The sequence below is a fragment of the Crocodylus siamensis genome, chromosome 2 (assembly GCF_052110815.1).
Source record: "Crocodylus siamensis isolate JL-2025a chromosome 2, ASM5211081v1, whole genome shotgun sequence".
Lineage (NCBI taxonomy): Eukaryota > Metazoa > Chordata > Crocodylia > Crocodylidae > Crocodylus > Crocodylus siamensis.
The window spans coordinates 25,099,252-25,111,504 of record NC_143396.1 but is presented as its reverse complement, the minus strand read 5'-3'; the positions used below and the strand labels follow the sequence as shown (position 1 = coordinate 25,111,504).

Sequence of the window (12,253 nt, the reverse complement as noted above, 5' to 3'; positions counted from 1 at the left end):
CCTAACGAACTGATCCGTGTCCTCATGGTGAGATGTGGGCAGCAGGTCTTCATCAATGATTTGGGTGTGGGGGGGGAAGAGTTCACTTTATGGGGAAGCATGGTCACGCCTGAAGACAGGCTGCAGAGACAGGCGAACCTAGGCAGGCTGGCAAGTTTGGCAGATTGAAACCAAATGAAGTTCAACATTGAGAAATGTAAAGTGCCCCACCTGGGGGATGAACTATCCCCTGCAACCCTACAGGTTTGGTAGTGCCAAACTGACCAGCGCCACAAACAAAAGGGACCCGGGGTTATAGCTGACCACTATGAATATGAGCCGATAGTGCGACACTGTAGCTAGCAGGGCAAATAATACTCTGGCATGCATCAACTGATGAAGCTCCTGCAAAACCAAGGAAGTGATTCTTCCACTTTACTCCGCACTGGTGAGCGTGTAGCTGGAGTGCTGCGTCCAGTTCTGGGCACTGCACTATAACAAGGACCTGGTAACGCTTGAGAGAGTCCAGAGAAGGACCTCCCATATGATCAGAGACTTGCACAGCAAGCTATACAAGGAAAGGCGGAAGGACCTGGGACTGAAAAAGAAAAGGCCGAGCGGGTACTTGGTAGCAGCTTATCACTACATCAGGGGAGTATAATCAAGGGCTTGGTGAACAACTGGGGAAAACCAGGAGTAATGGCCACAAACTCCTGGAAGACCGTTTGAGGCTCAGCATTAGGAAAACCTTCTTGGTAGTCAGGGTGTTTGGACTGGAATGAGCTCCCTCCAGAGGTGATGCAATCACCCACCCTGGAAATTTTCAAGAGGAGACTGGACAGTCAACTTGCTGGGGTCACCTGACCCCAGTTGTCTTTCCTGCCTGGTGCAGGGGGGGCTGGACCCGACTATCTTGTGAGGTCCCTTTCAGCTCCTTACAACCTATGAATCTATTAAATCTAGGACCAGGGCTACTGCTGAAGCCCCTGCTACATGTTATTTTACAGTTTCCTGGGCAATAAATGTAGAGGGGGCACATGTGCAAAGTAATTAACTGGGCAAAAAATGCAGACCAGCTACTTGTGCCAGTCATTATCTTATGACTGGACAGCTACAAAAAGAGCAAACCAGCTATAAAGTTAGGCCTCTGCTACAGGTTACCTATTGTGTAATTCACTAGTTAATCACCTACATTTAGACTAGCCCACATCCAAAGTGATTATGCTATAAAATGACTATCCAGCTATAAAAAAGAACCAATCAGCTACAAAAAATTAGTGCTTGAAAATGTATAACAGCTCTATAGCCATTTTCCATCCAGCTTCATTTTGAACAGATAGCAGGACCCATAGTGCTTGAAAACATGTGAAGGCCCTGTGATACCTTACATATATTGACTGGTTGATTGCACAACTAATTTATACTGGCCACACATTTAAAGTTATTACTACCTGAGACAAAATGATTAGCCAGCTATAAAAAGAGCCAGCCAGCTATAAAGTTAGCACTTCAAAGTGTGTAATAACTCTACAGTTGGTTTCTGTCCAGCTTGAATTAGAACCTGCAGCAAGGCCCTGTAGCTATTTTCTATCTAGCCACAATTTGAATGTGTGCCAGGCCCCTCAACTCTCACATTTTCAATGTGGACTTCTGTTTCTGCTACTGAATATTTGTGTTGGTATTATGAGACCAGGTAAGCCATAGCCAGGATGAGCGTTTGTCCCACTGCATATAGGCACACAAGCATACTGAGGCCACAAAATAAAAACACAAGAGTTCTGTTTACCAGGGGGTTGGTCCCGGGCTCCTGGTGTACAGGTAACAGTATCCTGCTTGCCTACTGTTTCTTTGCAGGGCAGCTGGATGTCAAAGGCCCAATCTTTACATGGAAACATGAAGATTCTTTGTATTTGTAGGCAAATGTTCTTAAACTATGTGCTTGCATTTTTAGTTGTCATTACCAGCCTAGACACATCAATGAGTGGTGATAGAGATCATCCTTGAGGGATTGCATGTGACCAGCCCAGAGTTCACAACTCTTGAGCCAACTGCAGAAATAAATGATGTTTTTGCCCTGTTGTGATACAATCGCATTCATCTAGTTTTTGCAATGTGCATAGCATTTAATGAGGTATGGAGTAGCATAACCTTCTGCACATTTTTGTGTAACCCGTCTCATCACACTTTGGTTTCAACTAGCCACCCCCCATTTTTTGTGTGCCATTCTCTGCAGGCAAATGTGTCCTCTCCAGTCTCTGGTGAGCCATGGCCCACCATAATGTGACCAGTGTCCTTTTCCTACTAAAAATTTTATTTTCTATTTAAATTTCTCTTCCACTTTGCTACATAAAGAGCAATGAAACCTTTGTGCATATGCAAAAAGAATAGGGAAGGGAGAAAACAAGTTTAAGAAAGCAATATGTTTTCCCTAGGTCCTTGTCTACTTTTAGAAAGGAAACAAAATGCCAGCATTTAGTCCCTCCTGTGGTATTCATCCAAGCCACACAGTCCCATAATGCCTCCTGAAGTACAGTCAGCAATGTATTAATACATTTAGACAATGTATGTCCCTGGGCCAAACATTTACTGGATGTGCACTTGCTTTCTAGGAACTGAAAAGGTTAAGGAAGATAGATGAGCTCATGACTAAGAATGAGGAAATGAATACAGCTGTATCAAATTTAAGTTTCATCCAACTTCTTACAGTTCTACCAACTCCATCATCCACAAAATGCATATCAACCCTCATGACCAAATATTTTAGCAAATAAAATAGACCTTAGCACTTCAGCAGTTTTATCTTCTCATACTCTTTTGGGAAAAATTGCCCAGCCCATCATATGAACTGGGAAAGTAATGACTCTACACTAAGAGAGCCCATCTGAAGTAAACCGAGGCCAAGAACTGGCAGATTAAACATCACTTATTGTAACAGCACTGCCTTACATTGATGTAAGGCAGTACTGTTTAATTCAGGCATCAAAGCTACTTCACAGACTCTCAGTGTAGAAGTATCTTATTCAGTATTTTTGCTCCTTTAACAAAGAGGGACCTGACATCAGCCCCACTAGTGTAAAGCTATCATCTATATATATATATGGAGGCTGGTGACTTGCAGTAAAATAACTACTAATTCAATTTTAAAATCACACTTTTTGTCCCATCATTGTATGTCTGTGTGTAGCCACTCAGAGACCTTATAAGGTATCTGACACCTAAAAGCTTGTCTAACAGCTCTCCCAACTACATATTTAATAAAATATCACAAAAAAGCCTTGCTTCTCAGCATTCCCTGGACTATCACGGCTAAAACAACACTTCAACTTCCCCCAATCCAGCATTCAGATTGTCTATACACATGCTCTATTTTAAACACCCTCCCCCTACCTCCCCACCACAGAGTTTCTAATTAAAATGCGCCAGCATCACATGTATTCAGCACCTCATGTTTCAAAATGGCTGCAGGAGCACTTTAACTAAAGCTCGTTTGATGCATTTTAGTTAAAGCATCCCCGCTGCTATTTTGAAATGCGAGACACTGACTACATGTGATGCTGCAGCATTCTAATTAGAATGGCCCAGCAGACTGAATTAATCGAATTTGCTCCAATACATTCTAATGTGTTCCAATGTGTTTAATTGAAATACTTTCATAGTTTCTAGGGTCGGGAGGGACCTGAGCAGATCATCTAGTCCGACCCCCTGCCATGGCAGGAAAGAATACTGGGGTCAAATGACCCCAGCAAGATGTTCATCTAACCTCCTCTTAAACACCCCCAGGGTAGGAGCCAGCACCACTTCTCTTGGAAGATGGTTCCAGACCCTAGCCGCCCTGACTGTGAAGTAGCACCTCCTGATACCTAACCTAAACCTACCCTCTGCCAGCTTGTGACCGTTATTCCTGGTCACTCCTGGCGGTGCTCGGGGGAACAGTGACTCCCCCAATGCCTGCTGATCCCCTCTGACTAGTTTATAACAGGCCACAAAATCCCCCCTCAGCCTTTTTTGGAGGCTGAACAGGTTCAGGTCCCGTAGCCTCTCCTCATAGGGCCTGCCCTGTTGTCCCCTGATCATACGAGTGGCCCTCCTCTGGACCCTCTCCATGCTGTCCACATCCCTCTTGAAGTGCGGCGCCCAGAACTGGACGCAATACTCCAGCTGCGGCCTGACCAGTGCCGCATAGAGGGGAAGGATCACCTCTTTGGACCTGCTCGAGATGCATCTGTGGATGCATGCCAAGGTGCGGTTGGCCTTCCTTACTGCCTCTCCACACTGCCGGCCCATGTTCATCTTGGAGTCAATGATGACCCTCAGATCCCTTTCCGCCTCCGTGCTGACAAGAGGGGAGTTCCCTAACCTGTAGGTATGGTGCCGGTTGTTCCTCCCGAGGTGCATCACCTTGCACTTGTCTGTGTTGAAACCCATCCTATTCTCGTCTGCCCACCCTTGTAACCTGTCTAGGTCTGATTGTAGCCTGTTGCATCCTTCCAGTGTGCCCACATCCCCCACATCTTAGTGTCATCAGCAAATTTGAACAGGGTGCTTTTTACCCCCTCGTCCAAATTGCTGGTGAAGATGTTGAACAGTGCGGGCCCGAGGACCGAGCCCTGCTTCCCCACTGCCCACGTCCTTCCAGGTTGAGAAGGACCCATCCGCTACCACCCTCTGGGTGTGGCCCTCCAGCCAGTTGGCGACCCATTTGACTGTGTGGGTGTCTACACCACAGCCCCCCAGTTTCTTAATGAGAACAGGGTGAGAGACAGTGTCAAAAGCCTTCCGGAAATACAGAAAGATTATATCCACTGCTACCCCTGCATCTAATGATCTGGTGATCTGATCGTAAGAGGCCACCAGGTTGGTCTGACAGGACCTGCCACTGATGAACTGTGAAATCAGACTTCACAGGCAAGGTCAGCTCCCAGAATACTGCACTTAGCAACACAGTTTGGGGAGGTGAGAAACCCTCAGTGGTGAAAGAACAGGTTAGGGACTAGACATGTACAAGTCCATGGGGCTGGATACAGTACATCCGAGGGTGTTGAGGGAGTTGGCTGATGTGATTGCAGAGCTGGTGACCATTATCTTTGAAAACTTGTGGCAACTGGGGGAGGTTCTGGACAATAGGAGAAGGGCAAATATAGTGCCCATATTTAAGAAGGGGAAGAAAGAGGATCGAGGGAACTACAAATCAGTCAGCCTCACCTCAGTCCCTAGAAAAATCATGGAGCAAGTTCTCAAAAAATCCATTTCTAAGCACTTGGAGAAGAAGAAGGTGATTAGGAAGAGTCGGCATGGATTCTCATTCACCAAGGGCAACTCATTCCTGATCAACCTGATTGCCTTCTATGATTGTGACAGGGTGCTGTCTTCGGTTGCATTTTTTTTTGTAGGCTGATGAGTGGGCACACATCAAGTCTTGCTGAATTCTTCCCACAGGGATCAGCTTTCCCGGCTTTTACTCCCATGCCACAACTTGGTGTTACTTCGTTCTTAAAAAGAGGGAGGTTCCCAGACAGGCTCTAGGCTCACCACCTGTAGAATAATGAGCTGCTGCCTTAAGGACAAAAAAATACATGCTCCTACCTCCATTTGATGTGTCCCGTGCCTCACAGATATTTTTTATAATTTTCTCTTTAATTTGGGGTCTCAGTCAGTGTGGGTTTACCCCCTCTCCCTCTCTAACTAGGCCTGTCAGTCAAAACCCACTAAGCAGGGCTTGACACTGAGACATTAGCTCTCTAACCCGCCCAGGCTTAAGGCCCTCCGTTTCATACTCTCCACGACACCAGGCCTACTGGCCCTTCTATACTGCACCCCTGTGGTGCCAGGCTACTGGGGCCTCAGCCCCCTCTGGCTTTGCCCCTCTTTCTGTGGTTAGGGGCATTCACCTAAGTCCACCCACTAGGACCTGGTTTCAAGGCTCCTAACTTCCCTTCAAGTGACTCTGGGCTCATGGCCCTAGTGCTGCACCCCTAGTGCAGTAAGACTTCTTGAGCCCTCTATCATGGTGCCCCTCAGCATTAATGAGGTCTCCTCCTCCCCTACAGCCTCAGCTACAAACCACTGGCTTTAACATTAAACATAAACCATAGGTCCCTATGGCCATATAAGAAAAATAAAAATAAGAGAGGCGAACTGCCTACTTACATGTAATTGTGCTTCTGTCTCTCAGCATGGTGCAATCTTTCCAAGGAGACTACTGCAGCTGCTCTGTAGTCATCAGGAGAGTCTCTCTCTCTCTGCTGCCTCTCAGGCCTTCTCCACTTGAGGTTTATATGGTTCTAGCCTTTCCCTTCCTGTCACCTGACCAGCTGGTGGGGCTCAATCCTTGAGCCCTGCTCAACTGGGTGGCTGTGCCCAGAAGGCTCTGGATTTACAGGGGCCGCCCTGGTTCTGGATAAGAGGGCTGCTCTGCTTCCTGGTAACAGGGCTATGAGATAACTGGCTCTGTGGATGTGGGGAAAGCAGTGGACATGATATACCTTGACTTTAGCAAGGCTTTTGGTGCTGTTTCCCACAGCATTCTTGCAAACAAGCTGAGGAGATATGGGTTGAATGGACTGTAAGGCAGATAGAAAGCTAGGTGTATTGTTCAGTTCAGCAGCTAAGTAATCAGTGGTTCAATGTCCAGCTGACAGCCAGTATCGAGTGGAGTGCCCAAGGAGTAAGTAGGCCCTGAGTCGAGTTTGTTCAATATCTTCATTAATGATCTGGAAGATGGGATGGAGTGCACCTTCAGCAAGTTCATGGATGACACCAAGCTGTGGGGAGTAGTAGATATGCTTGAGGGTAGCACTAAGATTCAGAGTGACCCAGACAAATTGGAGGATAGGGCCAAAAGGTATCTCATGAGGTTCAACAAGGACAAGTGCAAAGTCCTGCACCTAGGACAGAAAAATCCCATGCACTGCTGCAGCCTGGGCACTGACTGGTTAAGCAGTCACTCTGCAGAAAAGGACCTGGGGGTTACCCGGGCGGTAAAACAGATATGAGTCAGCGGTGTGCCCTGTTGCCAAGAAGGCTAACAGCATACTGGGCTGTATTAGTAGGGGTGTTGCCAGCAGATCAAGGGGAGTAATTAGTCTGCTCTATTCTGCACTGGTGAGGCCATATTTGGAATACGGGGTCCAGTTTTGCGCCCCCCGCTATAGAAAGGATTTGGACAAGTTGGATAGAGTCCAGTGGAGGGCAATGAATATGGCTCAGAGGCTGGGTCACATGACTTCTCAGGAGAGGCTGAAGGAACAGGGTTTATTTAATCTGCAGAAGAGAAGACTGAGAGGAGATTTAATAGCAGCCTTGAACTACCTGAAGTGGGGGTCCAAAGACACTGCAGCTGTTATCAGTGGTGATAGTTGGCAAAACAAGGAGCAATGTTGCAGCAAGGGAGATTTAAATTGGATATTAGGAAAAATTTTCTCACTAGGAGGGTGGTTAAGTACTAGAACAGATTACCTAGAGAAGTGGTGGAATCTCCATCCTTAGAAGTTTTTAAGACCTGGCTAGACAAAGCCCTGGCTGGAATGATCTAGTTAAGGATGGTCCTGCTTTGAGAAAGGGGTTGGACCTCCTTAGGTCCCCTTTTTTTCTCTGATTCTATGATAAATAAGTGTGGTGGCGAGACACCCCCAAAGACTTCCAAAGGGGAGAGGTCAGTCCCCGTGGGCCCCAAACTCCACAAAACAGCACCCCCCCCGTGGGGGAAACTTACCTCCAGGGGCATAGCCAGAGCCGGAGCAGGAACCGCAGCTGCGGCCACAGAAGCCAGCGTTAGGCTGGCTGTTTAATCAGCTGTTCCCTGGGCAGGGAAAGCCGAGCCAACTGCAGCGGCTGTTCTGGCCACCGCAGGAAGATTTACAAGCCCCACCGGCACCCAGGGGGTGGACAGAACAAGGGAGCATGCTGGTATGGAGCACGCCAGATGTGCTGAGGCTCCTGGAGCAGTACAGCTGGCTTGATGCCGGTAGGCAGAGCAAGGGAGGCAATTGATTCCCCTGTAGCAGGCTGAGATGAAGGAGGCAACTCCACACCCCTGTCCTCCCCAGCAGTCTATTTTTTTTGACAAAAAAATAATAGGAGCAAAACCAGAAACACCTTACTCATAGGTACTGAAGCAAGTGAGGGCCGACTCGAGTCCAACTTGCCGGTCGCTGCAGCAGAAAGGCTACCCATCAGGGCAGCCTGAGGTCCCAACAGGACTCACCCTGACATGGGCTCCCCCAGGCAAGCAGGGGTCGATCAAGCACGACCAAACCACACCATTGGCACCCATCCAATTGGCGAGTGGACGGAGTGTAGGGGAGGCTAAGCCCCATGGAACATCGCACCCGACCTGTGAGTACTACCGTCCCCAGGGGCCCCCTAGGAAGATTTCCACTGAGCCCTCCCTTTATCCAATAATACCAAGTTGTGGCAGGCGAGTTGAGGGGAGGGGCTGTGCGCTGGACGGATAGTACGCCATTCAGGGTACCCCCACTTAAGGCGCCTTTCATCACAATAAGCTATTCATAGATAAGTGGTAGAGTATTATAATAGAATCAGAGAATCATAGACAAGTAGGCATGGAAGGAGCCATCCCTACTTGTCATCCCTCAGGAAATCATAGAAATCATAAAGTAGGGCTGGAAGGGACCTCCAGAAGTCCAGTCCAGCCCCTTGCTTGAGGCAGGATCATTCCTATCCAAAGCATCCTATACTAGCTGTAATCTACACTTCTTTAAGATGCCATCAAGCCTGACACAACACGAGACATAACACTCTAACCTGCTGCAGATAAAGCAAGGAAACCATGGCAGCCAATGTTATGCATCTATAAAAGATTGTTAATATGCACTCAAGAGATCCTAGGTACAAAGCCATGGCCCCTAGTCGATACCAGTCTGACCATGTGTTACAATTCCTTCCTGACCCCAAATATGGTGATCGGTCTGAACCTGAATAGAGGGGCAAGATCCTTTAGCCAGCCACCTCTGGCTTTGGCCTAGTGGAATTGGCACACCTCAGTCAAAATCGCCAGGCACTGGCTGCAGCCTGCAGTCAACATTCAATACTTCTGAGGAAAGCTTAAACACACCTGGACACATGTAGCAGAAATGTGAGGAGGGGGCAACCAGCAAAGCCCAGAAGCATAGAAGAACATCTGATTCAACCCCCTGCTCAAGACAGGTTCATCCCTGGCTAAACCATCAATGTACTTACCACTTCAGTATCTCGGGAAACAGGAAGACAACACAATTACTGCACAGCAATTTTGCCCCGGGTTTTACTCTGTGGTAATGAGCAGGCTCACAGACAGCTTTCCCAGGATAGCTGGTGGCAGTAGGTAGAGCCTGACCACTGGGCAGCAGGAAAGCAAAAAACAAATTAAGTAGGGCAGTGTCAAACATCCAGCCCTTTGGCTGGATATGGCCCAAGGAGTGAGACACCTGGCCTGTGATCTGGAAGACTAACAGCTGGCTCTGATCTGCAAGGCCAGAATTTCTGCTGACGCCTCCCACTTATTCTACACCTCTCGTGTCTCTTCACAGTGCCAGACTAGAGTCATGCTCAACAGGGTCTTCTTTCCCCACTGTTCTGCCCTGTTCCCTTGGCTGTGGTTTTGCTAGATAGTAGGTAAGGACAGTGGGAATCTCATTCATCCATTCATGTGTGTCATTAGATGATGAGGCATGACAGACAGGGCCAATACCTGATACGCTAATGCAGGTGCCACTCACCTCACCACAGAATTTCCATGTTGAATAGCAATGGTAGCATTAACCCTCTGGGTGCTGGGTACCCTGCTGCTGAATTTCCAGGTCATGATCCCTGTTGTGGATTCTTTTCATCAGCAGCAGGGCAAGTGGTGGCAGTGTTAACCCCCATCCCAACACAGCAGCTCAGGCAGCTTCAGGAGCTAATGCCTGAGCTTCACCAATGTAGTCGGCACTGGAGTGATGTATAGGGAGTGCACATGGGTGTACGTGCACCTCCTGGGCATAGCGGTGCACCCCCTACAAAAACGTACTGGTGACATTGTCAGCGGCGCCTGCAGGCAGGCACTGGTCGCCACCCTGCTGCTGACACTACCAGCAGGTGGCCGCTGACCCCTGGTCGGTGCTCACTCCCCTACCTTCCCCATCCCCCATGACACTGACAGTGCTGGCAGCACCACTACCATGCTCCTGCCACCATCGTGCCCCCCCAGCCGCTGGGATCACACATCATTCATGGTCAGCACACAGAGGTTAATACTACTACTGCTGCCTGCGCCAAGACCAGAGGTGGGTCATTCAGCCTATGATAATAAATCCTGGGGGTATGGATCCAGCCTGCAGGGCCAAATGAGTTTGACACTTGAGCTAATTTATGATGTACTCCTAATGGAGGCACAGAGAGAAATGAGAGTCTAGAACCAGCTGCCCCAGGGGAAGCCGCCAAGGTGAGAATGAGACCATCGACCACCTCTTTTGGCTCTGCCCCTATGCCAAGGGTGTGTGGAAAAAGGTAAGCTCTTTGAGGAAGGGACAGGAGTCAGGCTGATGACAAGGGTGGTGCTGTATGGACACCTGACTAAACATCAGGGGTCCCAGACAACCTGCTTCAACCTGTTTGTGTTCTGCATCAGGAGCGCCCTGTGGCAATGCAGGAACCTTCTGATGTACAGTCACATTAAGCTTGAGCAAATGGGCCGTGTTAAAATGTTTCTGAGCAAACTCCAGTCCTACTACCGGAAAGCAGGGGGATGGGATGGAGAGTACATAACCAACTCCATCTGGAAAAGGGACACGTGGCACAGGCTGTCCAAAGTCCCCCCAGGAAGGGAAGTGGACAGGGAGAACGGACGAAGGGGACAACGACACAACGGGACCCGGAGACAGCAAGGAAGACAACAACAGGATCAGCAGCAGCAGAAGTGACAGCGGCAAGGGCTGTGAATGAACTGAGAAGAGAAACCCCAAATCAGGGCTGGGACTAAGGGACTGTGTTTGGGTTAGACTGTGTTGAGGGTGGGGGTGCGGGGGTGCAGGGGAGTGGGTACAGTTATTGTAATGGGTGCACAGGTTTCTTAAGGTGGTTTTAAAAAGAAAAGGTGTGAAGGAAGTCTATAATACAGGATGTATATATAGATACATAGACAGATAGATAGATATAGATATATTTTAATAAAGCAAAAAAAGAAAGTCATTGGCTTCTTGAAGGCTTAGATCAAGTGTAATCTATATGTACCTAGGGGAAATACCGTGATCACCACAATGGCTTCCTAGTTGTACCCAGAGAAGACCGCTCTGATGGCATGGGGTAGTACCCGTGTAGGTAATGCATAGTAAACCTTGCTTTCATGCCCACTTTATGGAAACAGGGGACTCCTCCCTAGCTTGCTCCTGGGGCCTTATGACTCAAGGCAAGCAACACTTGGGGGCATCCAAACCCCAAGCCTCGGGTCTTGGGCCTACACACAGGATGCCTGCTAGAGGTTTTGGAAACATCTGAAGCCTCAGATGGGGAAAGAGGATGTTTGCGGGTAGCATAGGGCCACTCAGGGGTCGGGACTGACCCTCGGATTTGAAACTGATTTGGTTCGGAATAGGGAAAATTTTGAAAGACAAAAAAAAAAAAAGACTCTTTGACTTGGGTTTTGCATAAACCGCGGCCGCTAGCTGCCTCCACAGTGACAGGGTCTCCAGGCTGCACAGTCTGAACCCTTGGAAATCATCGTGGATTTTGAACACTTGACCACGGCTGATTGTGCCCGTGCAGACGCAGCTGCGAGTGCGGGGTCGTGGCCGGCTGGGGCGGGGCAGCCAGCAGGGCCGCGCGCGGGCCGCGGGAGGTGCCCCCGCCCCCGCCCCCGCCTGCGAGGCGCCGCCTCGCGCTCCCTGACCCGGCAGGTCTTGCTTGGCGGCGGAGGCCTCCGGCCGGGGCCGGGGCCGGGGCCGCTCCGCGATGCTGCTGCTGAGCGTGGCGCTGCTGAGCGTGGCGCTGCGGGCCGCCTGCATGCCCGAGCTCAAGGCTTTTGTGGTGGCCCACAGCCACATGGACGTTGGTTGGGTTTACACGGTGCAGGTAGCTCGCCGGGCTGCTGGGTCTGGCTCGCCCCCTTCCGAGAGGCTGCGCTGTGCCTGTCCCCTCCACCAAGGGAGGTGTCTGCCCCCCACGCCGCTCAGTTGGGCTGGCCGGCGGGAAGAGGGACCAGCGAGGCCTTCCTGTTTCTGTCACCGCTGGGGCCTTGTCTGCCAGCGGCAGGTTGCAAGAGGCCTTCGGTTATAAGATGTAGGGTTGCCCCCTCGCACCA

At 49.5% G+C, this 12,253-nt stretch overlaps 1 protein-coding gene across 1 annotated transcript in view; it reads left to right on the top strand.

Moving 5' to 3' along the window:
- The first annotated feature begins 11,836 nt into the window (after positions 1 to 11,836).
- The window catches only part of MAN2B2 (mannosidase alpha class 2B member 2), a 43,862-nt gene continuing 43,445 nt past the window's right edge, over positions 11,837 to 12,253 (top strand). The window contains exon 1 of the mRNA XM_090035549.1: positions 11,837 to 12,024. Coding sequence (XP_089891675.1) covers positions 11,905 to 12,024 — 120 coding nt within the window. The 5' untranslated portion in view covers positions 11,837 to 11,904. The remainder of the gene's footprint in view (positions 12,025 to 12,253) is intronic.